We start from the raw sequence: 23061 nt of genomic DNA, 5'->3' as shown, positions 1-23061 counted from the left end.
AACAGTAACTGTTCACTTCTGATGTGAATTGAATGTGACAAGATGTGATAAGAACAAATAATGATCTCATCGAGCACAGGGACGAGTACCCTGAAAGGGACGGATTGCAGAATATTCCTTCAAACCTGAACAAAATCATTTTCCATCAAAAAACCTCTGCTACATTACCAAAGAATAAAACTGAAATATGAACATGCAATGAGCCAGCTATTAAAAATAAAGAAAAGTACAAATAATATAAAAGTAAATATCTTCTTCATAATGAGAAGAAAAAGTGGCTCAATGAGTTCAGTAAACCTAACTAACAAAAGCAGATTTTAGCTGGCAACTTAAGTTGCTGGTGTGTTTTGCAGAGTTCAGATTCCCAAGGTTGATACAGTGCTCCCTCCCACAACTCTGACATGTATATAAACTCTGAGCTCTCCAAAGCCCACTGCCAGTTCTCTTCGGGGACAAACTGCAGCGGAGAGACTAAAGATGATTCCTTTCTTAGCCATATTTTCTCTACTCTTGCTGGTTGTTGTTAACCCTGCAAATGCCAATGGTCATTATGACAAGATTTTGGCTCACAGCCGAATCAGGGGCCGAGATCAGGGGTAAGTCATGGTTATAAACCTTTTGTTTGCCTTTAGCTTGTTATGTACAAGTATACATAAAGTTTTTTCTACTTATTACAAAGTAAGAATAAAAAGGAAAAATAATTATTTTGTGATATGTGTTTTAAACTTTAAGAGTTACTGTCACAATAACATGCATAATTGCTTTTTATGAAACATTATATAATTTTAATCAATTAATAACATTAAACAGAGCATTTCTTTATGATTCAGTTTATTTGTGTGTTTTTTTCCTTCCAAAAATCTGGAATGAAGTTTTCAAACTTAAAGAATCTATGGTTAAAGCCTCTTATTATGTAGACAGCTTTGCAATATCTCACATGACATTAAGGAAAATTTTATTTAAATAGTATATGAAAACTAAATAATGGGTTATGTAACCATTTCTCTGAATTTTTGAACAAAGCTTTTAAATTTTACATTCTGTAAAATTACAAAAACAATTTATATGTCTTGAAATAAATTTAACTACAATTTAGCATTTTTAGTTATCAATCATAATTTAGTCTCTTAACCAACTACTTATAATTTTTGTAAAGTGGATCTTGGCACTTCTTCCTATGTCTTAAAGGGATATTCATAATTCCCCAAAGCTCCTTTGCCTAACAGTGCAAATAAGACTTCTATTTCTTTAAGAGAGAAAACACTTAAAATTCTGGCAGAGAATGTACTTCCATTCAAAGAAATAAATTTTCCTTTGTGCAGCCACATTATTTAAGTTAATTTTAGCACTCTTTTATTTCTGTGATGACTTACCTAAAAAATTACACAGTATGCTGTCTGTAGACATGGTAAAACTTGTCTCTTTTTATCTCTGATTCCTTATTGTTCCAGAGCCCAAAGGCTCCCCAACACCCAAAATGAGCACGTTTGGTTTTAAAAGGGCCAATGGATTATTTACTATTAAAAGTAGTAAGACACATGAAAACAAAATTATGTTAAATTTAATGCTGCCTTTATATTCCTATTAGATTATCTTTTGGATCACTGGCATTTTACTCTCAGGGATGTATAATTTCTTCTCTCTAGTTCCAATGAGTCAGTAAGATTGGATTAAGAATCAGATTTGTGCAAGACTAGAATCACTTCTTTGAAAATCAAATCCCCATATTTACTTTTTCCTTTTCTTTTTTTTCTTTTTCTTTTCTTTTTCTTTTTTTTTTAACCATTTGATCATTTGATATAGAAAACTCGTCATCACTGGGACATTGACTGTCTTTCTTTCCCTATATCTTTTAGCCCAAATGTCTGTGCCCTTCAACAGATTTTAGGAACCAAAAGGAAATACTTCAGCACTTGTAGGAACTGGTATCAAGGTGCCATCTGCGGAAAGAAAACGTAAGTCTCATCTTTTTCTTAATGTGCCAGTTCCAAAGGCTACATCCTGATCTCTGTGCCTTTCCTTGGGCATACGCTCCATTTTTCTTGAAAATTCTCTCCAAAATTGTGAGCTTTAAAAAAATAAATCACATACATAACTAAAGAAATTACCCCTACATTTCTCCAAATACCTGTGGAACTCTCCTTCCTGAACCTGTGTGTCATGGAAGTCCAAAGGAGGCAAATTGCATGGCAATGTGGTTTGGTATAGAATTAGTGTGAGAGGTTGACTATGTCATTTCTACTCCTGATTTGGCCCTCTTTTCTCTTAGGTAAGTCAATTAACCTCTATGCCTCAGTTTTCGCAATATATATACATATATACACACACATACACATATATATATATGCAAAAAAAAAACCACACAAAATAAGCTGAAACATCAGAGTTTTTGAGGAACAAATTAATGTTTGCCTATAGTCATTTGGAAATTATCCAAAGTACTGGAATTTATCTCAGAGTTTTGATCAGAGCTTAAAGTTGGAAAGGACTGAAATTTTATCTCTTCATCTAATCCAGTCATTCTATTCCAAAATGCCAGATGCCCAGGAGTCCACAAAGGTGAGAAAGTCCACCACTCTAGTTACTGTTTCAATAGCCAAAAAGACAATTACTTTTTAACTTAGCTAGATATTTCATTGATTAACTTAAAATTGGAAAACATTTTTTATTACTTGATAGGCATGCTTATTGGTTTAATCTATCAATAAATTTTAGTAGAAAAATACGAGCCTGGACACACAAATCTCATGTGAGCCAAATTCTTCATTTTAAAAATGAAGGGGCTGAGTCACAGAGAGAATTAGTTACTAGGTCAAAAAGAGTAGAGATGTTCTCCCCAGTCAAGAAAATAGCCCCTTCTTGCTTCCTATTAATTTGGACCCCACCCTCAGTGAGGGCACCTTGAGAACAAGAGTAGCTCAAGGAGGACCTGTTTAGCACGTCAGCGTTAACCATCAGTCACCCTAAAAAGGGTGGAAGGATTGGAGCACTGTTAAAAACGTATTCCTAGCTTAATAATATTGGTACAAATAATAAATATGGAATTATTTAACCTCTTGCAGTCTTCATTTTCTTTACTGTGAAATGTTGATTTAATACTTATAGAGTTTCTGAAGGTAAACTGAATGGACGAATGTGAAATTGCTAAGTAATTAACTGCCAATATCAATTGTCCTTAAATTTTAACTATTTTAAACAAATGGATACATGCAGGTGGGAAAAGGAGTTGTGAGAAGAGCCTGTTTAAAATCCATAAGATTGTCTTTATATCTGTGTAAGAATCGTGTATTCAAGGCATATAACTTTAGGTGGACTGTACCTCCCCATGGTAACCAGATCTAACTCACTTATTGGCTTAACAGAGTTTCAACTGATGTTAAATTTTGACCTGGACGTTATTCTTATTAGTTTGCAGACATCTGCCAGACTTGTGAGTCATTCACACATTTACAATTATAAGTCAGTGGTGACAATGATCTTGGCCATGAGTCAGGCCAGGCCCCAGCTGGGAACTCGAAGGCTCTGGATTCTCTTCTCTTTGTTCTTTATATTCTTGGTTACCATGAGGCATTTTGAAAAGCACACTAACTACATAAGAAAGGACATGTTCTCTGAAATATTTAGGGAAAATCTTTATTTCATCCTTCCTGGACGTTAAGAAGTGCGATATAATCTTTAACCATCCAAATATATTAGAGATGCCAAAGCTTGTACAAAACATATGCCAAGATTCTTTTTTGCTATCTACTAAAAAATTGTTTTCTGCTTTGAAGTCTGGCTTTTTACCATAAATATAACAATGCCTGCTTTGTTTAATTATGTTAGTTTATTCCTCTCAAGTAACTTCTTTTTTCACAAACACATTTATATCTGTGCTCTGGGATAAATATAAATGCTAGTTGCTAGTTTTAAATAACCAAATAAATCAATAATATTGATAGGAAGAATGCCTAATTTGCCATCTGTTTGCAGGTGCTAAAGTTTCCGATGACATCTTCAGGATTTTATGTATCAGTTGATAGAAATTTTGTCTTCTGGTTGAACAGCTGCTTTGGGGATATGGGGGTAGTAGCTGGGCAGGTCTAATGAAAAACATGAGGTTTCCTAGGTTTAAGATATTTCCCAAAATATAATTGATGAAGTAATATAGTATTTTATAGACTTCCTTTAAAGAATGTCAGTGACATTTTCAGTTGGCATTTCCATGAGATTTTAAATACTATTCTGAAAATGAGAATAAATTTCCCACTTTCATATATGTTCATAGCAGTAATTTTTTTTTCTTTTCTCTTATTTGTCCTATTGATCATGTGGGAACTTTGAATTTCGTGTAGCATAAAAGTTCTCCTGAAAAACATTATTTTTTCTCTTTTTAAAATGTCAACTCAAATAACCATATGGTTAAACTATCAGCTGAATTTGCAATTTACTGTTTTGAAATTCTAATTTATCTGGTATATTAACACTCTACATTAAGACTGATCCTTGGTTTATATTAGCATTTGTTACAGAAAGTTTTGTTACATTAACATTTTCCTCTTCCATTCACTTTTTTTATTTCAAGTAAGTATTTTTAGTCATAGACTATAAAATATGTATCTCATTTTTTATTGTTTACAGTATATGATAAAGTGAATGTCTAAGTAATTTTTAATTAGTGCCTTGACATTCAAATATTGAAATGTTTATATGGGGATCTATGTAAATAAAATTGTTTCAAGAGCTATATTAGGATTTACATAATGGTTCCCTAGTTTTGCATATGTCTCCCATACCAACTAATCTTGACATTATTTTAAAATCAGAGAACAATTTTAAATTGTCATTTCCCACTTAACTTTGTCTATATCATATTATCTATTGAATATTCTTAAGCCAATATTCTTGCCAGAATTTTTTATCCATATTTTCATATTTTACTAAGTATAAGTGTATGTATATACATAAACAATATTACATTATGCTCTTAAAATTTACATTAAGAAAATAGAGAAATAAGAATCCAACCAAGATCATAAGCAGGACCACAAATCATAGATAAACAATTAATGGACCTGGTTTCAATTTGAAAAGCTTATTTGCTTTTTGTTAACTACATAAGATTATTTCTTACATCATTAGAAGTTATGCTTTTTGGAGATTTGCTTATTGTAATTTTTATCATACTAAGAAAAAGTCTTTTATTCTTATATTTGGCAATCTTTCTCCTAAATATATCCAAACTCTTTCATTCATTCATGCTTCTTGAATATAATTATCACAGATAATTAACCAGAATGAAATAATATCTGGATAAACTAATATATGCTTAATTATTAAATTGCAAGGTATTTTGTCCATAAGTAATTATCTTAAGTGGTATGACATGAAATTTATCAATTAAAAATTACAAAATTATCTGTACTTCCTCTTGTAACATCGCTATATTTCCAATTGTTTTATATATTCCTCTTCATACTTCTATGGAGAGGAAGCAAAGCATTATGTAAAATTTTAATTAAAAATACTACTTATAATAGATCTTGAAGAAGTCCAGAAAGTGTCAAATGGAATTTAATAAAATGAAGATCAGGATGAAATTTTTAGTAAAGTAAAAAAATAAAAGAAATTACATAGATGATTTCAGATTACTATTTTCCCAGAAAATACAGTAAATTAACAAGTTATTTTGTATATATCTTTGTTTGCTTAAATTTTCTGACTTGTTGCCTTAATTAATTATTGCCTGTATATAACTTAACACACTTTGCTAACTTTGAATGAGGTAGCCTTTTCTTGAATATGTTATTCTAACAACTTGAAACAAACATTTAAATTGTCTTTTCAAACTCTACAAAAATAAAGAAGATTTTAAAGATTTTCTTTAAAAAAGCATTATTGTATTTAGCAATGAGATAACTTTTATTGATTGGAATGGGTTAATTCATTTCCTGATGTTTCTAGTTTTTAATAAATTTATACTAATAAATATTTTTAACTATTTGTAGTTTACAAAATGATTTCCAAACCATAATTTTAGATTCACAACTACTATAGGTATTATAGCTACTATATCCATGTTAAACAGTTGGAAAAACTGAGATTCAACTTTGTTAAATGACTTGCTCAAGGTCATACATCTACCAAGTAGGAACTGGGAACCAAACTCCATTGTTTTGGCTCAAGATCCTGGAACTTTCCTATAATGCCATGAGGCTATAGAGAAAAAGAAAACCAATATAAATCCTTGGTGTTGGAAAAAGAACTGATTTCTGGATTCTAAAAAAATCATGGCAATAGTGATGTGTTTTACTATGTTTATGTAAAAATATATCCTACTTAGGTCCCCATTTTAATATTAATTTTCTTCCAATGTACAGGACTGTGTTATATGAATGTTGCCCTGGTTATATGAGAATGGAAGGAATGAAAGGCTGCCCAGCAGGTAAAATCTCAATTACTGAATTAAATGAGGAATTTTTCTTGTGTGAGGAAAAAAGTTTGAGGTAGTTTATAGAGAAGCCAAGTGTGTGTGTGTGTGTGTGTGTGTGTGTGTGTGTGTGTGTGTGTGTGTGATCATGATAAATCCTAGATACACCCCATATTTTGGTGTTAATCTTGAATTTATCACGGTGCTAAAGTATTAAAAGATACAGTTCTCATGCACTGAATGATGGACAATACAACAGAAGTTCAGTCATAAATTTAAATTAGTTTAACTTTCCTTCATGAAGAAAACTTCTCTCTACAAAATTCCTTTCTTTGGAGTTGTCTAGAGACATGTAGCTGGCTACTTGGCAAAGCATCATCTTTCTTAATTGAACAGCTCTGATTTTATAATGTTCTTCATATTGAAAGTCAGTTTCCTATAACTCTGCCAATTAGAGAAAAAAATAGTTCATTTTTTTTCCTCTTTGAAATGAGAGACATTCTGATATTTAGTACCAATCATCACACCCTTCCTCCAACTACCTTGACTTCCCCACCAGAATCTCTTCTCTTCTCTGGGCTTGGCATCCCCACTTCCTCTAAAATTACATAGACTTCGGATCCTTATCATCATGGCACCAACCTATAAAAAGCCTTTAGTCCAGTCTTTTTTTTTTTCCCAGACTGGTGTTTACAGTTCATGTGGATCCAAGAAACTGAGAGATATTAAGACATACCTCCATTTTGGGGGCTGCTGAACTTTGGTTAATGTCATAGGTTACCATGTCATATCATTAGCTCATATGGAATTTGCACTCAATTAAACTTGATTACAGGTCTTGTTTACATGAACACTATCAAGTCAGATCTTTTTCTAGAATTTCTTTTTTTTTTCAACCGAAGCATAGAACTTACATGGAACACTCCTCTACTTAATCTGTTAATTTTGACTCATTTTTCTCACCCTGTTGAGGTCCTTTTAAATCCTGATTTTATAATTTAATGTATTAATCATATCACCTAGCATTGTTATATTCACAAATCTAGTAATTGTTTCTCCTATGATATTGTCCAAATCAGACAAATTCTCAAATAAGATAGAGTTATAACAAAATAAGTTGGCTGCACCAATATATCAAATAAGATAGAATTATAACAAAATAGGTTGACATTCATATATTACTCTTTCTTCTGAAGTTCAAGAAAACTGTTCTTGAAATGTTAAATACTTTGATCTATTTTCCTTCCTAAAATTATGATGAAAAGAAGCAGGTCTACATATTTCTTTTAGGGACCCATATCTATAAAAAATTATATCCCTATATTTAACATTATTATACTATTTAGGAACTTTAAGCCAACATGAAAGAAAAATACTACCTTTGCCATGAAATAATCAGATATTTACTGATAATTATAGTTGAGCTGCTTGACACGGAAATAGATTAAGTGTTAAACCAAGATGATAATTTAAAATTCATTTTCCCTCAAAACAAGGAACATATGAAGTAATAATTTTCAATAATATTTCATTATTTAGTGCTCAAAAGGCAACTTTCATATAAAATTGGTGACTCATAGAATTTTATTGTTAAAATTATCAGCTCACTGTATTGGGAAACTTAGTGTAAAGTTCAAATGATTGTGAAATAGTACTCTTGACATAAAATCCTAAGTACTTATTCTTTTCTTTGCTATTTCAGTTATGCCTATTGACCATGTGTACGGTACTCTGGGCATTGTGGGAGCCACCACAACGCAGCGCTATTCTGATGTCTCAAAACTGAGGGAAGAGATAGAAGGAAAGGGATCATTCACTTACTTCGCACCAAGCAATGAGGCTTGGGACAACTTGGATCCTGTAATTCATTATTTTTATTAATATAATTATTTTTGCTGTTATTTTTATTGTTTTTTAATTGCTTTATAAACTTGGAAATAAATAGAAATTTTACCTTTCTATTATACATATATGAAGATAAAAGGATAAGTTATTGAGGGTAAGGAGTAAATCAGTTTCATATGTCCATAAATGAAATAACTTTCCAGCAGGTTCATAGCCTAATAAAGAAAAAGCAAACCAAGAATGGACTGAATAAGCACTTATTATTATTCTATTTTACTCCTTGCCTCCTTCCTTTTTGGTAGTGAGAAAATGTACGTAATTTTAAATGACATATCTAATAGAAAGGTATGTTAAGAAGCCTCGTGGAATTTAACATTTATTATGAGCTATATTTTATAGAGATAATTATTATTTTAATTATATGTAAATATATATGGCTGTTCAGAGACTGACAGATATATAAACATGTGTGTGCATATTTAAATGAAGTTTGTAAAAATTCATTTCATTATCAGATTTTTGTGCATAGTTTGATTTACAACGCACTACATTATGACTCATTTTCCAAATCTGTAAAACCAGTGTAGAAATATATTCCTACCTTCTACTTGATATGAAGATGAATTAATAATTACTACTAGAGTCAAATAATATTTCGTAAAACTTAGGTAGATTCCTCTAGATATGATCTTGCGACATTAACTGTGTAGTTGTTAATTGCTTGCTTTGTAGAACACACTCTCTCTCTTCTGGTTACCTTTAACCACATCTCTAACCACCTTTCTGCTTTCTTTTCCTGACTCCCCTTCCTCCTTGCCTTAAGAATGAGTCTTATTAAAGTCTCTGCAGAAGTAGACTTGGCTCTTTATGTGCACTTCTGATAGCTTCAGCTATCACTGTAGTGCATGTAACCATGAAATCTGTGTTTCTTGTACTTGGTACCCTTGGAAACCCAGGAGACTATTTCTAACATCTATCTTAATATTTCTCCTTGGATACGCCATCTGTATTTTTCAACAAAAAAGTATCTAAAATATATGACGCTCTTTTATCCCCGTAAACAAACAATTGCTTTTCAGCTGCCTATTTTTCCATAATTGGCAGTGGTAATCTGGGTGTTCAGACTTGAAAACTGTGAGTCATCCTCACCACTGCTCTCTCCAATGCTTACAACCTACTACTGTTAGTCACCCATATCCCATGTTTCATCCTCTTAATACCCTCATTTCTACTATGCATTACCACCATATTAACCTTCTCAAAGCCCAGTCTAATTTTTATGTTCCAATGCCACAAAATTGTCAGTGGCTTCCCATTGCCAGTTTAATTTATGCTTTACTCAAGTATTAAAGTCTTACATGTTATTGTCCCACATACTTTTCTAAATTTCTTTCTTAATATTACCTGAGAAACCTAGAAGTATATACTAACTACACTGGACAATTTCTGCCCTCCCAATATTCATCCTGTGTCAGCCATTGGACTTAGAATGATCATTACGCCATTCCTATCCTATCTACTCTGGAAGGCCTATCTCCATACCTTGAATAGCTGGCTTTCTTCATTTGACCTCTGAAAACACTTTTTCCTCCTTCTGCCCTTTATGTTACTCTGTTTATTTTTATATGCTGTTACATGATAAGGACCTTAAAGGCAGAAACTTTACCTTACTTGCTATTGTATTTCCCATAAAACCATGTACAATACGATAGAATATATGGTATTGGATAAATAAAAGAGTGCAGAATGGTTGAATTCTTAAATTTGTTTTTGAATAAACATAAAATCCTTGTTTAAATTCAAATGTGTACAAATATAGTGTTTTTTGTTTTGTTTACAACTCAAAAGAATTTAAATATCTGATAATTTTCATTTTACCTTAAATCTTTATATCAAGATTGTCTCTGTCAATTATTCATTTAAAAAATTCATTTTGACTCCAAAAATGCCCAAGCATTCAGAACCTTTAACTGAGTACCAGAATTTACAAAATTCCTTAATCGATTAAAGTAAGATAATATTAAGTCATTTATGTCAATTGGTTTGCCCAGCTGGACAATGCAATCAGAAAATATTTAGAGTAGAAATAGGATAATTATAAGAACATTAATAATGAACTGCAATAAAATAAACTTGTATCATTATGATTTATTCTAGGATATCCGTAGAGGTTTGGAGAGCAATGTAAATGTCGAATTATTGAATGCTTTACATAGCCACATGGTTAATAAGAGAATGTTAACCAAGGACTTAAAAAATGGCATGATCGTTCCTTCGATGTACAACGATTTGGGGCTTTTCATTAACCATTATCCTAATGGGGTAAGTTTCATTAATAAGCAGTACATTTATGAGTAGTTTTTCTGTATAAGGTTCACAGCAATAATAAAAATTAGTGAATTTAAGTGCAACATCAAGACTTTCCCCCACATTTAGGGCATGTAAACTTCTGATTCAGGGACTGATTTTTACTAAAGAGTGATTGTGAGGAAGAAATTAAATTGACAGTTCATTGATAGTAGACTTCAATGTTCTAAAAAAGGACATTTTATTAGTTGATGTGTTTGAAAAAAATAATAAATAAGAATTTATCAGAGAATTTGTCAAAGAATTATCAGAGAATAAGTATTCTTTTATTCACCCTCTGGCTACTAAACTTATTTAGGTTCTTGTGTATTTAGATAAGAGTCTTTGTGTAAAACTTAAAAGTTCATAGGGATCTTTCAATAGTCAAATTTCCAGGGACAAAAAGGGTCACCGATAAGGCAGTATTTAGGAAATTACTATAATAAAACTTGTTATATTTATGCAATAATTATCTGTTTTTTCCTCTCAGAATTTATTTTAGGACTATTTAGACTTCTTTATATAATTCATTGATCTACATTGGAAATATTTGATTACTATATCTATAAAAGAAAGATAAGAATAAAAGCAATAATTCAAATGAAAAAATACTTTAGCCTTATATTTCATGATATGATCAGTGTAACTGAACTTGGGTTCTCTACCAGCTCTGTTTTCCCTTATTTATTTTTTTTTTTAGACATAATAACATGTAACTCTTCATTCTCAGTGTTTATATCAGAATGTCAGTTCCTTCACTATTACTTTTACTAGTATAAATAAAAAATAGGGAAAAGGCTTGCTGTCTCAGTGGTCAATGGATAGATAGTCCTGATTTCTGCACTTTGATTTTCCCAAATAATTATAGGTTGTCACTGTTAACTGTGCTCGAATCATCCATGGGAACCAGATTGCAACAAATGGTGTTGTACATGTCATTGACCGTGTCCTTACACAAATTGGTACCTCAATTCAAGACTTCATCGAAGCAGAAGATGACCTCTCATCTTTTAGGGTAAATACCTAGAAGTAACAGTAGATTGTCTTGAATCATTGAAATTTCTTCCTTTTCCCTGTCAGAATCTAAAAATAATTTTAAAAATGCTGTTAAATCTAGCAGAAATATAACAAATATATTTCTTGAACTGAAAAGATTTTCATATTACACACAAGAAATCATCTCCTAGTATGAAATAATACTACTTATGTGGATGATATAAATACAGAGTGGTAAGTTATGAGACTGTAATATATTTAGTGCATTTAGAATGTGTCCGTTTCAGTTATTATATGTATGGTTGACAACATTTTCATTCTTACAAACATAGTTTGAGAAAAGTTGGAGAGGACATAGTTGGTGTGCCAAAAAATAATGTCTTAAACATCATAGTTTCATAGTTTCCTGTAGAATGAGCTTCTTCATGTCAGCCTAAGCTAAGTGTGTTGTAATTTTCTTTTGGATTTGCTAAGCACAAGGTCCTGAAAAGCATGTTTATGTTTCAGGCAGCTGCCATCACGTCTGATATATTGGAAGCCCTTGGAAGAGATGGTCACTTCACACTCTTTGCTCCCACCAATGAGGCTTTTGAGAAACTTCCACGAGGTGTCCTAGAAAGGATCATGGGAGATAAAGTGGCTTCTGAAGGTACAAAAATGTCTTCCTCTATGAGAAGCCTCCCAGAATTCCAAGAAAAAGAAATGAAAAAGAGATTATCATGCCAATGTTATCAGCTTTGATAAGTAAAGACAAAGAAAACATTTTTTGAGGTGGACTATAAAAATCTTAAAAAACAAAGTCCTTGGAAAAGCATGCAGAGTAATTAATTAACTTAATAATTAATTAAAGTAACTAAAATAATAAGAATATCCTAAAGACCACATTTTTGTATTGCTTTCAAGTAAAAAAGTAGCAACACTAAAAAGGATTAGCAAGTGTTGAAAAGAAATATAAGATCAAATTTTAATATCATATACATATGCTCTTAATTCTAAATTTATGCTAAAAGATACAATTGAGTTAAGAAAATTGCGTGGTTCTCTTGGACCATTACTTACTGATACACAGAATTTTTCAAATAGATTTCAATTGTGACTAGTACATTTCACTTACTCAGGCTATGCCAAAATACATTTAACCAATTTGAGGAATTTTGAGGATGTAGATATCAATAAAATATAGTTGACGCATAGATTCCTTCAAGAAATCATCTACAGTTTGGCTACTTCCTAGATGTTGTTGCCTATAGTTGGCTATAGTTTTGGCTACTTTCTAGATATTGGGAATTATTTGTCTTACTTCAGCCTCTATTAAACTGTTTACAAATTATGTACAGCTGTTCTATTAAGAGTGACTATTGCAAGATATTGCTTGGGTGTTTTGGAACAGGTAGCACTGCATGAATAACTTTACAGGCCTTCTGAGTGAAACTATTTTTTTGCTTCCGCATCAGAAATTACTTCCTTAAGACAGCGGGAACTTGATCTCTAACATTATTTAGTACTACACAAATCATTTCATGAAATTGATCTTCTCTTCTACTTCCTACCAAACTAAGCTTTTTTGATTATGTATTTGATGAAAAAAAAAAAAAAAAAAAAACATTCTATAACTTAAACAGTATTTAAAAACTTTCAGTCAATACTTAGGTCTTACATATGCATTGTATTATTGGGAATACTTAGTTCCACAGTGAAACACATCTTAAGGGTCAAATGCTCTTTCCCTTGATCTAAATGCATGTTCTTTTTATTTTGTCTTCCAGCTCTCATGAAGTTCCACATTTTAAACACTCTCCAGTGTTCTGAGGCTATTATGGGAGGAGCAGTGTTTGAGACTTTGGAAGGAAACACAATTGAGATAGGATGTGATGGTGACAGCATAACAGTAAATGGAATCAAAATGGTGAACAAAAAAGACATTGTGACAAATAATGGTGTTATCCATTTGATTGATCAGGTCCTAATTCCTGATTCTGGTGAGCAACAGTTTCATATTCTTTTACTTACTATTGTTTATGAATTGTGATGCCTCAGGAGTAAGTCCATGAAAAATGAGTATGTAGTATAAGGAATAGTATGTGATGACTGCTAATTAGGTAGCCTGCATAGTCATGGGCATTCCATGCATGGAACTTTGGTTTTCTAGGGTTTCTAACGTCTAATATTTATAAAGATTCTCACAGTGCCAAAATTTTCTGGAAAACAGAAGGCAAGATAGAACCAAATGGTCAGCTTTGGATAAACGAAAGAGCTATGGCTCTCACAAGAGTAGAGTCAAGAGATAAGCAATAGAGAACCAAAGAAAATGAAAAGTAAGAAGACAAAGACATTTTCCTTCTGAAACATTTTGTGATTATCAAACCCAAAAAAGGGAAGTTGAAATTCTTACTCGGGCAAGGCAGAATGTCTCATCACATTGTCAGTGCAGCAAATAGCTTATAGAAAACAGCCAAAAATTGATTTACTAATTTCATGATGATGATAATAACAATGATGACATTTGGGGAATGGTGATGGTTTATTTTACAGCCAAACAAGTTATTGAGCTGGCTGGAAATCAGCAAACCACTTTCACAGACCTCGTGGCCCAATTAGGTTTGGCATCCACTCTGAGGCCAGATGGAGAATACACTTTGCTGGCCCCTGTGAATAACGCATTTACTGGTATGTACTGGACACTGTCATTCCTGTTCTCCACACCCCCTCTACCCATGCATACCTTTTTTCTTCACCATAATTGTTTGTAATAAGAATAATAGATATTTTACAAGGTATTTATTAGTTTCTGCACTGGCGACACATACGGTGTGTGTACGTAGTACTATGTAGTCACTTTTAAAATGCTTTTCATTTCAAAACATTTCATAATAACAGATAATAGACTATAGGGAGTGAAAGTTTTTGATGAGAAGTATTCATTTATTCTCTGAACATAACCATATTTCCAGCACACATAATTGATGTTAAGAAAAATAAATTTGATTTTCTTATTTAACACATCTTATTTAAGATGTTAAATTATAAACAAATAAAAACAAGAGACTATTATTCACTTTCATAAATGATGTGAACTATTATTATAAGTATTTTTCCTAGTAACTGCTATTCAAGGGCAGTGTTTACATTAATGCAATCTGCCATTTTTTCCAGAAAAGTGATTCACAGAGACCTATTTAAATTGTTAGGTCCAATTTAGTAATTAAAAAAACAAATAAGCATCATTTTTTTTCCACATTTTTCCAAATACCAAATTGTGACATAGAGATTATTAATAAAAATTCAAATTCCTAGAAATGCCATTTTTCCTCTTTGTAATAACAATGTCCATATGTGTTGACATTAACCCATCTTTAACAGGTTGTGTGCTTTGGTTTTCTGTTCAGTTATAAAGATAAATTAACAAATGATTCATCAGTAGTCTTTCATGTGACTAATGGGTATCTAATTCTCAGAAAATATCTTGACCAGCATTACAGTTTAACTTTTGCCAATGACCACATAAAACTATGTAGCCCTCATAGAAATGAAACCCATTGTTTGGACTGCTTGGAGTCATGTTGTAGTCACTTGATAGAAGAGCTCATAGAGCTTCTGCTGGTACATAGAATTCATTGCCTTGAGCATCTAGCTGAGTCCTATATTATATGAGTGTAGACTCCACAATACCAATAGTATTAGGAATTATCCATTTTCATAATTTTCCCTTACCAGGAGAAACTTTAATGCTTTCTAAATAAAATCATCTTTTTTCTTTAAAACTGTATTTATAGATGATACTCTGAGCATGGATCAGCGCCTTCTTAAATTAATTCTGCAGAATCACATATTGAAAGTCAAAGTTGGCCTTAATGAGCTTTACAATGGACAAACACTTGAGACCATTGGAGGCAAACATCTCAGAGTCTTCGTGTATCGTACAGTAAGTGAATCAGAATAATTAAAATATCCACATTGGCTTAAATGTCAAATGATGTGCCCTTATCAAAGAATGGTGTTACAACAAATGTTTCTCAGAATTTTATCATGTGATTTTAATAATAAATATGCATAGGAAGATCAGAAACTGAGTAATGTGTGAAATGACTAAGAAAATTACACAAAAAGTGCTACGTATTAATAATTCAGAAGATTTGCATTTGTTTCATTATAAATAATTTTATGTTCTAAAGTATTAATTATTTCAATTAAAGAAGTCACTAAAACTCCTCTAAAATAAGCTTTTTTAAAATGTAAGTATAGGTGGTATGCAAATTTGTTTCAGGTGTACAATATAGTGTTTCAACATTCATGTACCTTACAGTGTGATTGCTGCACTAAGTCTAGTAATCACCTGTCACCTTGCAAACATATCACAATATTATTGACTATATTCCCCAACTCTTTTTGTACTCATTTCCCCCACCCCTGGAAACTATCGGTTTGATCCACGTTTCTAAGTGTCTGTTTTTGTTTTATATTCCACATATAAGTGAAACTATATGGTATTTGTCTTTGTCTGACTTATTTCACTTAGCATAATACCCTCTAGGTCCATCCAGGTTGTCAGCAATGGCAAGATTTCATTCTTTTTATTGCTGAGTATTATTCCATTGTATGTATATACCACATCTTCTTCATCCATTCACTTAGTGATGGGCACCTAAGTTGCTTTGATATCTTGGATGTTATAAATAATGCTGCAATGAACTAGGATGCATATATCCTTACAAATTAGTGTTTTGGATTTCTTCAAGTAAATACCCAGAAGTGGTACTTCTAGGTGATATGGTAGTTCTGTTTTTAATTTTTTGAGGAAATTTCATACTGTTTTCCATAGTGGCTGCAGTAATTTGCAGTCCCATTAAGAGTGCACAAGGGTTCTCTTTTCTCCACATCTTCACCAATACATGTTATTAGTTGACTAGAGTGAGGTCATATCTCATTGTGGTTTTGATTTGCATTTCTCTGATGATTAGTGATGTTGAGCATCTTTTCATATGTCTGTTGGCCATCTGCATGTCGATGTATAGCATCCTTTACTGTTTACAAGATAATTAGGTAATTTTTATATAGAATCAAATATGTAGGATGATCTTTTACTGTAAGATCACGATTCAGCTACTGAATCTCTTTTGAATGACTTTCAAGGTAAACTTTTCTAGACACGTAAAAATCCTGAATGCTATAAAATGGTTCTAGTGTAATTATCTAAAGAAAAATTTCTAGAAAATATTGCTTATCAAAATTACAATGCAACTAGTGGTGCTGTTCACTTTCTGTCTGGGCAACACATGTGGCTGCAGCCAAAATATTTCACAGGAAGTTAAGTATTACCTAGCACTGAATGTGACACCCAGCAGCTGCTCGTCAGTTTCACAATTCCAAGACACACATTTTAAAGGTGCAGAATATGGGTCCACTCTAAATTTTATATATATATGTTTGTTCAAAAATACTGTAATAAAATCAATAATTTCACTTCTAATTGATCCTACAGTCAAGAAAATATAGTAAATATTTCTGAAGACCACAAGAGGCACTGGTCATGAAACTTAATGGTTAAAGAGGGTCCTAAAGAATTAAATGGTTAAAGTTTCCTAAGAGAGTTAGAAAAATGGTTAGAACATGGAGAGGAATGATATAAAATAGAAGTAAAAAAACCTTGACTAGTAAAAAACCTGGTTGAATAAGAAGTGTGATGTCAGGTTGTACAATATCTTAAAAACAGAGAAGAGAAGCTATTTCCTCTGGCCAGAGAGTTCAGGTGACCTCTTAAAAGAGTCAATGCAGAAATGTAATTATGCAACTATTTCCACATAGGAAATTTCAAGTAAGGAAATGGACAGCTGTATCTTCCTTTTCTTTGCTAGGCTGTCTGCATTGAAAATTCATGCATGGTGAGAGGAAGCAAGCAAGGAAGAAATGGTGCCATTCACATATTCCGAGAGATCATCAAACCAGCAGAGAAATCCCTCCATGAAAAATTAAAACAAGATAAACGCTTTAGGTGAGCTCATTGGTTCTACCTCCACAAAAGAATGAGAGTTATTGGCATATTTTTGTTTCACAGTTAGCATTCCAAACTGTATTTAGTATTCAGTATTGCTAAAAATAGAATTTAGAATGAGAAGTCTATGAAGTATTTTCAAAATTGGAATACGTCCTTAGCACAATGTTGCCTCCTGGTGTACCATAATACATATAATTTGGTGAGTGATAAAAACAACCTCATAAACTGAACTGTTCCTTGCACATTTTCTATAATTAAGTTTTTTTTAAGGATAATATATACCAGCAAAGACTATTTTGTGAAATATTAAATTTTAAAAAATGCTTCTGATTTGTTATAAAGTGTGACCTTGCTAAGTTTTATAGGATAAAAACAAAACATAGGAAATTTATTAGGTTGCTTTATGCAATACATGGAATCTATTCTATTCCATGCATTGTGGCTGAGGATACCATATCTAAATCTAAATCTAACACAATAAACATATGTTCTTCCTGCTTAGCATCTTCCTCAGCCTTCTAGAAGCTGCAGACTTGAAAGAGCTCCTGACACAACCTGGGGATTGGACTTTGTTTGTTCCAACTAATGATGCCTTTAAGGGAATGACTAATGAAGAAAAGGAAGTTCTCATTCGTAAGTAGAAGATATTTGCCCCTTGATTTCAGGATCTCATTTCTTCCTCAAGTATACCTGCCCAGACATCAGCCTCCAAAATGTCTCTTGTCTAGCCTTAGTTTAATTTCACTTGGGGTATGTGGAGGGCCACTCATTAATGTTCTTAACTAACTTCATACTGTCATATTGTTGGGCTAGATGTTCACTTATGTTGGCCACATAATTAGGTGAAAAAGAAGGAAACAGTCACAATTTCAAAAATTTTGTTTTTCTCCTAGTAAGTTGGATAATATTTTGATTGAGCTGATTGAAGTGACTGTATATTTTGACATAGCATTGATATCAATTTGAGAAAACAATGACATTATGAGAAATTACAGTGTGGAAAAAATAAAGACAAAGAAATGTTTTTCTCTTTAGTCTTCATAGTATCAAAATGTGAAAAAAATAATGACATGTTATTAAATAAATATATTTTTTCCCAATAGGGGACAAAAATGCCCTTCAAAACATCATCCTTTATCACCTGACACCAGGAGTCTTCATTGGAAAGGGGTTTGAACCTGGTGTTACTAACATTCTAAAGACCACACAAGGAAGCAAAATCTATTTGAAAGGAGTAAGTTTTCTAGAATGAATTTATGATAATGTTCACCCATCATTTAATTATCTTAATGTTCATTTTTCATTAAATTTCTCATTGACATTATCCCTTATTTTGATAGGTAAATGACACGCTTCTGGTGAATGAATTGAAATCAAAAGAATCTGATATCATGACAACAAATGGTGTCATTCATGTTGTAGATAAACTCCTCTATCCAGCAGGTTGGTCATTATTGAATTTATTAATGGACTAGATTTTTTTCAATAAAAACCTAGATTTTTATTTAACATATTCTTGCCAATATTCATTTAATATTCCTCTTCATAGACGCACCTATTGGAAATGATCAGCTGCTGGAAATACTTAATAAACTGATCAAATACATTCAAATTAAGGTAAAGAATGTTATTGGATTTATTTCTAATGTGTTGAACATAAGAGACTAGAAATGTATACATTAATGAGTAGATGTACACTAACCTTGGATTGGTCTCTGTTGATCATGCACTGCTAGCCCACCTATAAAGAAGTGACATAATTTCTTTATGGTTTTATTCAATGAATACCTATTCAAATCTACATGGTGCCAAGCAGTGTATTACATGTTATGGAAAAATTAAGTTAAATCAGATAGGATCCTTTTTTCAAAAAATTTACAGTGCAGTTGGGCAGCTAAGATACATACATTAAAAAAAACAAAACTATAATCTTTCTATCATCAAGTGTCTTTGCTACTGAATATAAAGAAAAGATATAATATTTACTTACAAAAAGTTGTCACTAATCACAGTAGTTAAAGACAAAGGAATGTTTTGCTTCTTTATCTGTATAAGATCAAAGTGTCAGAAAATATATGAAATATTATTTTATAAATCTATTTAACTTTTGATTTACTATTCTATAATTTTTGTAATTGAGTAATGAATCCAATAATTTTTATGCCATCTAACCATAGTAGGAAATTGAAAGATGATACATATGAAGACTTCATTTCTAAGTGTAATGATAGCTTCACTTTATTTATTTTAGTAAAAATTAAAGTAGTGCCATGATTTTGTTAATATAACTACTAAATTTCATGTTACTCAGTATAAACATTTATTTTCAGTTTGTTCGTGGCAGCACCTTCAAAGAAATCCCCATGACTGTCTATAGTAAGTACATAATGTATGTTTGTCACATATAAGTAACAAAATTAAAATAATAATAGTATTTTTTGTATTTACAAACAGAGATTATTGATAATCTGGTATTTAGAATTCCAAACAATGGCAAATTTCATCCCACTTGAACCAGGGCTTGGGGTCTGGATGAGGCCTCTCAGACCTAGCCTTAATCTCCACCTCCAACCAGTTCCTTACTCATCCAAAAAACAGGAGTGATAAGACATGTAAGAATATCAGTAAAGTATAATAGCTATCATGACAAAGAAGCAGAAAAAAAGGCATACAATCATAAAAGGGAAGAGATAACTAAAAGGTGCTCCAGAGCAATCTGCAAATTCAGATGTGTGGACACATAAATAACATTGCTGAAGGGTTTGTCACTCATTCCACTCTCAAGCCCTCAGCCATCTAAGGGCAGATAGGGAGACAGTGTGCCAAAGAATCCTAATGTGTCTGAGTTGGAGGTTAAGAAGCTCTCTTCATCCAAAAAATTGTATAAAAGAATAAAAAAATTGCTAGGTAATAAACCTAAAGTTTCTAGATCCCAAGATCCTTTTATCCCTGACTACCAGATTATCAAAATTAAACCTCTACTACTTAACAATGGTAAAGGGTATTTCATTCTCATAAACATAACTCATGGTATTTCTTTGTCAAAGTGACTTTTCTTCATTTGTCTTTTTTCTTTCTTTCTTGTAGCTTTCAAAGCAGAAATTCATTTCATTTTGTTTTGACTCTACAATTAAACACTCAAAATGTATCAGTAGCTAAAGCATTACATCAATTCCAACATTTATCTTGGCTAGAAAATTATTCTCTTTTACAACATGAATATCCTGTTATTTAATTAAGAAAAATTTTCTTAAGATTTACACTAGATATGGAAAAGGAGTAAAAATAATGTAAGGAGCAAAACAAAATGTCTGCTGCTCTTCCTGATTTCAATTATGTAATAATAGCATATGCAAATCCAGTATCAGGCCAGCCCAACAGTGTTTTAAAGATATAGTTGGAATAGTTATGATTCAACATCGTGTAAATTTCAGTATGGAAGTACACAATATTGTTAAAGATATATTTTATAACAAATTATGGGCTCTATTCATCAGAAATGTTATGTCATCTTTCTCCACTAAAGATATATATCTGCACTACATTTTTTTATTTTTCCTACTTTATCCATAATAGGTCCATCACTTTCCATATATGTCAATGCAATATTTTGCTTACAATGAGCCAACATATTATAATTCCTTTATTTTCCTCTACTGAAATGGAATCCTCACTCACAGAAAATAAGTTACTCTTTATGAAGTGATGCAAGTCTAATGAAACTCACCTACCAACTCAGAGCTCTTGAAATAGCTCTGAGGTTTACATTCTGGTGTCGATGTTTATTTAACTCCTCTCCAGATGGGTATGCTGTTATTTAGGCATACTTCAAATAGAGGTAGAGACCAATTAACCAAAGATTTCATTTTAATGTTCCTTTCTTGACTTGTCTATAAAATTTCCTTGCTATGTATTATTCTTGTTCCCCAAATACCATACATTTTAAATTGTTTTTTGGGGAAAATGCTCTTTAGTATGTGAAATATATAACAGTTGAGGTGGAGAGGAGTAAAATCAGCATTTTCTTCTCAGCCTGTGACCTGTCAAAATATTTAAGTCCTAAGAATAGCAAGATTGAAACAAAACTGACAATCGACTAAACATCGTAAACTTCAAGTTCCTTAACGTGAAGTAAAGATTTAAGATAAAAGTAATTAACCCATTCTGATAGTAGCAGAAGATTTGACCTGTGAATTTGACCTTCATAGAAAGGTTCCTCTATAGTAAGACCACCTGTGGAATCAATACACAGGTGGTCTTGAATACAGAGATTTGATATATTTTAGAGCTTCATAATTTGAGATATCAAGATATAAAATCTTATATTACCAAAACATAGTCACAATTAAGGTCCAGAACCCAGCTAAACATCGCAGAAACCTGAGGTAAAATGTGACAGTATCCTAAACTATGCTAACATCTCATCTCTACAGTGTCAACACAATCTGTTACAACTGTAAGGTTTAGCTTTAGTGCAGCCTGTTTCCTAATGGAGCCATCTTTTCAGGCTTCTAATTAGAAATGACAAAAAGCCAGTAGCTCTGGTTGTGTGGCTCCAGAGGCCCCTTTCCAGTTAGTCTGTACAACCAAAAGCCAACCAAATCGTTGGCTGTTACCTTAAGTAAATTTAGCACATTATTATCTTTGTTGGGTGGATGACATACATTCAAGAAACATACCTTTACATTTTTTTAAAAATGATGATGATGATAATGCTGAAAATTAAAGACATTTTAGCCTGTAACTTAAATATTGATCGTATTGTGCTTGTTGCATAGAGCTCATATCTGGCTGGCTGAAATTTATTTTTACTTTTAAGTATAGTGATCTATTATTCACATTTTCTTTTCCCATTACTGTTATAAAATGCATGAAAACTATTTTGAGTCTTTTTCCTTTAGTTTTTTTCTTTTAATTGAGAAAGAATTCAACAATGCAATTTGAGATATTATGAATTGCATGAAATTAATCATGTTTATTTGTCTTCTGTTGCTATGCAGCCAATATTTTCAAGAAGTACAAAAGAAGGTAAAGAGCTTTAGTGGTGCAGTTCAAACTTAGATTTCTAGATAGACTTCCTCACTTAGTGAGTGTATATTTCACTGGAACAAATCCAAGTCACTGGACGTCAGAGTTCACCATCTGGACATGAGAAGATAATACTAGATAATGTACCACGAATAATTCCTGTATCTGACTGCCCCATCATCTTACCATATCAAATATCTCAGTACCCACCAAAGACAAAAAAAATAAATAAATAAAAAGAACAATTTTCTTAAGGATGTTTTATATGTAAACATCATTTATGTTCCACTTTCTATACTTTCAGCAACTAAAATTATAACCAAAGTTGTGGAACCAAAAATTAAAGTGATTGAAGGCAGTCTTCAGCCTATTATCAAAACTGAAGGTAAAAATATCAATGTTATATATGGTTCCTTTTATTGTGAAAAAATCCATATAATAGACT

General features: G+C 31.9%; 1 protein-coding gene across 8 annotated transcripts in view; it reads left to right on the top strand.

Moving 5' to 3' along the window:
• The first annotated feature begins 437 nt into the window (after positions 1-437).
• Positions 438-23061, top strand: part of POSTN (periostin) — a 35029-nt gene continuing 12405 nt past the window's right edge. For 3 of the 8 annotated variants that reach the window (XM_019736589.3, XM_019736593.3, XM_019736592.3), the window contains exons 1-16: positions 438-596; positions 1857-1955; positions 6360-6424; positions 8112-8269; positions 10412-10576; positions 11469-11615; positions 12104-12245; positions 13363-13575; positions 14129-14263; positions 15370-15518; positions 17449-17585; positions 18091-18221; positions 18692-18822; positions 18929-19031; positions 19138-19205; positions 19919-19964. In XM_019736589.3, coding sequence (XP_019592148.1) covers positions 478-596; positions 1857-1955; positions 6360-6424; positions 8112-8269; positions 10412-10576; positions 11469-11615; positions 12104-12245; positions 13363-13575; positions 14129-14263; positions 15370-15518; positions 17449-17585; positions 18091-18221; positions 18692-18822; positions 18929-19031; positions 19138-19205; positions 19919-19964 — 2008 coding nt within the window. In that variant the 5' untranslated portion in view covers positions 438-477. Of the gene's footprint in view, positions 597-1856; positions 1956-6359; positions 6425-8111; positions 8270-10411; positions 10577-11468; positions 11616-12103; positions 12246-13362; positions 13576-14128; positions 14264-15369; positions 15519-17448; positions 17586-18090; positions 18222-18691; positions 18823-18928; positions 19032-19137; positions 19206-19918; positions 19965-22588; positions 22757-22920; positions 23002-23061 lie in introns of those variants that run through there. The other 5 variants (XM_019736590.3, XM_019736588.3, XM_019736591.3 and 2 more) reach the window with 4 other exon arrangements.

The sequence above is a fragment of the Rhinolophus sinicus genome, chromosome 16, assembly GCF_057876585.1.
Source record: "Rhinolophus sinicus isolate RSI-liver-muscle chromosome 16, RSI-T2T, whole genome shotgun sequence".
NCBI classification, from domain to species: Eukaryota; Metazoa; Chordata; class Mammalia; order Chiroptera; family Rhinolophidae; genus Rhinolophus; species Rhinolophus sinicus.
Note: the sequence above shows the minus strand (reverse complement) of the source record. Positions and strands in the feature narration are given on the sequence as shown.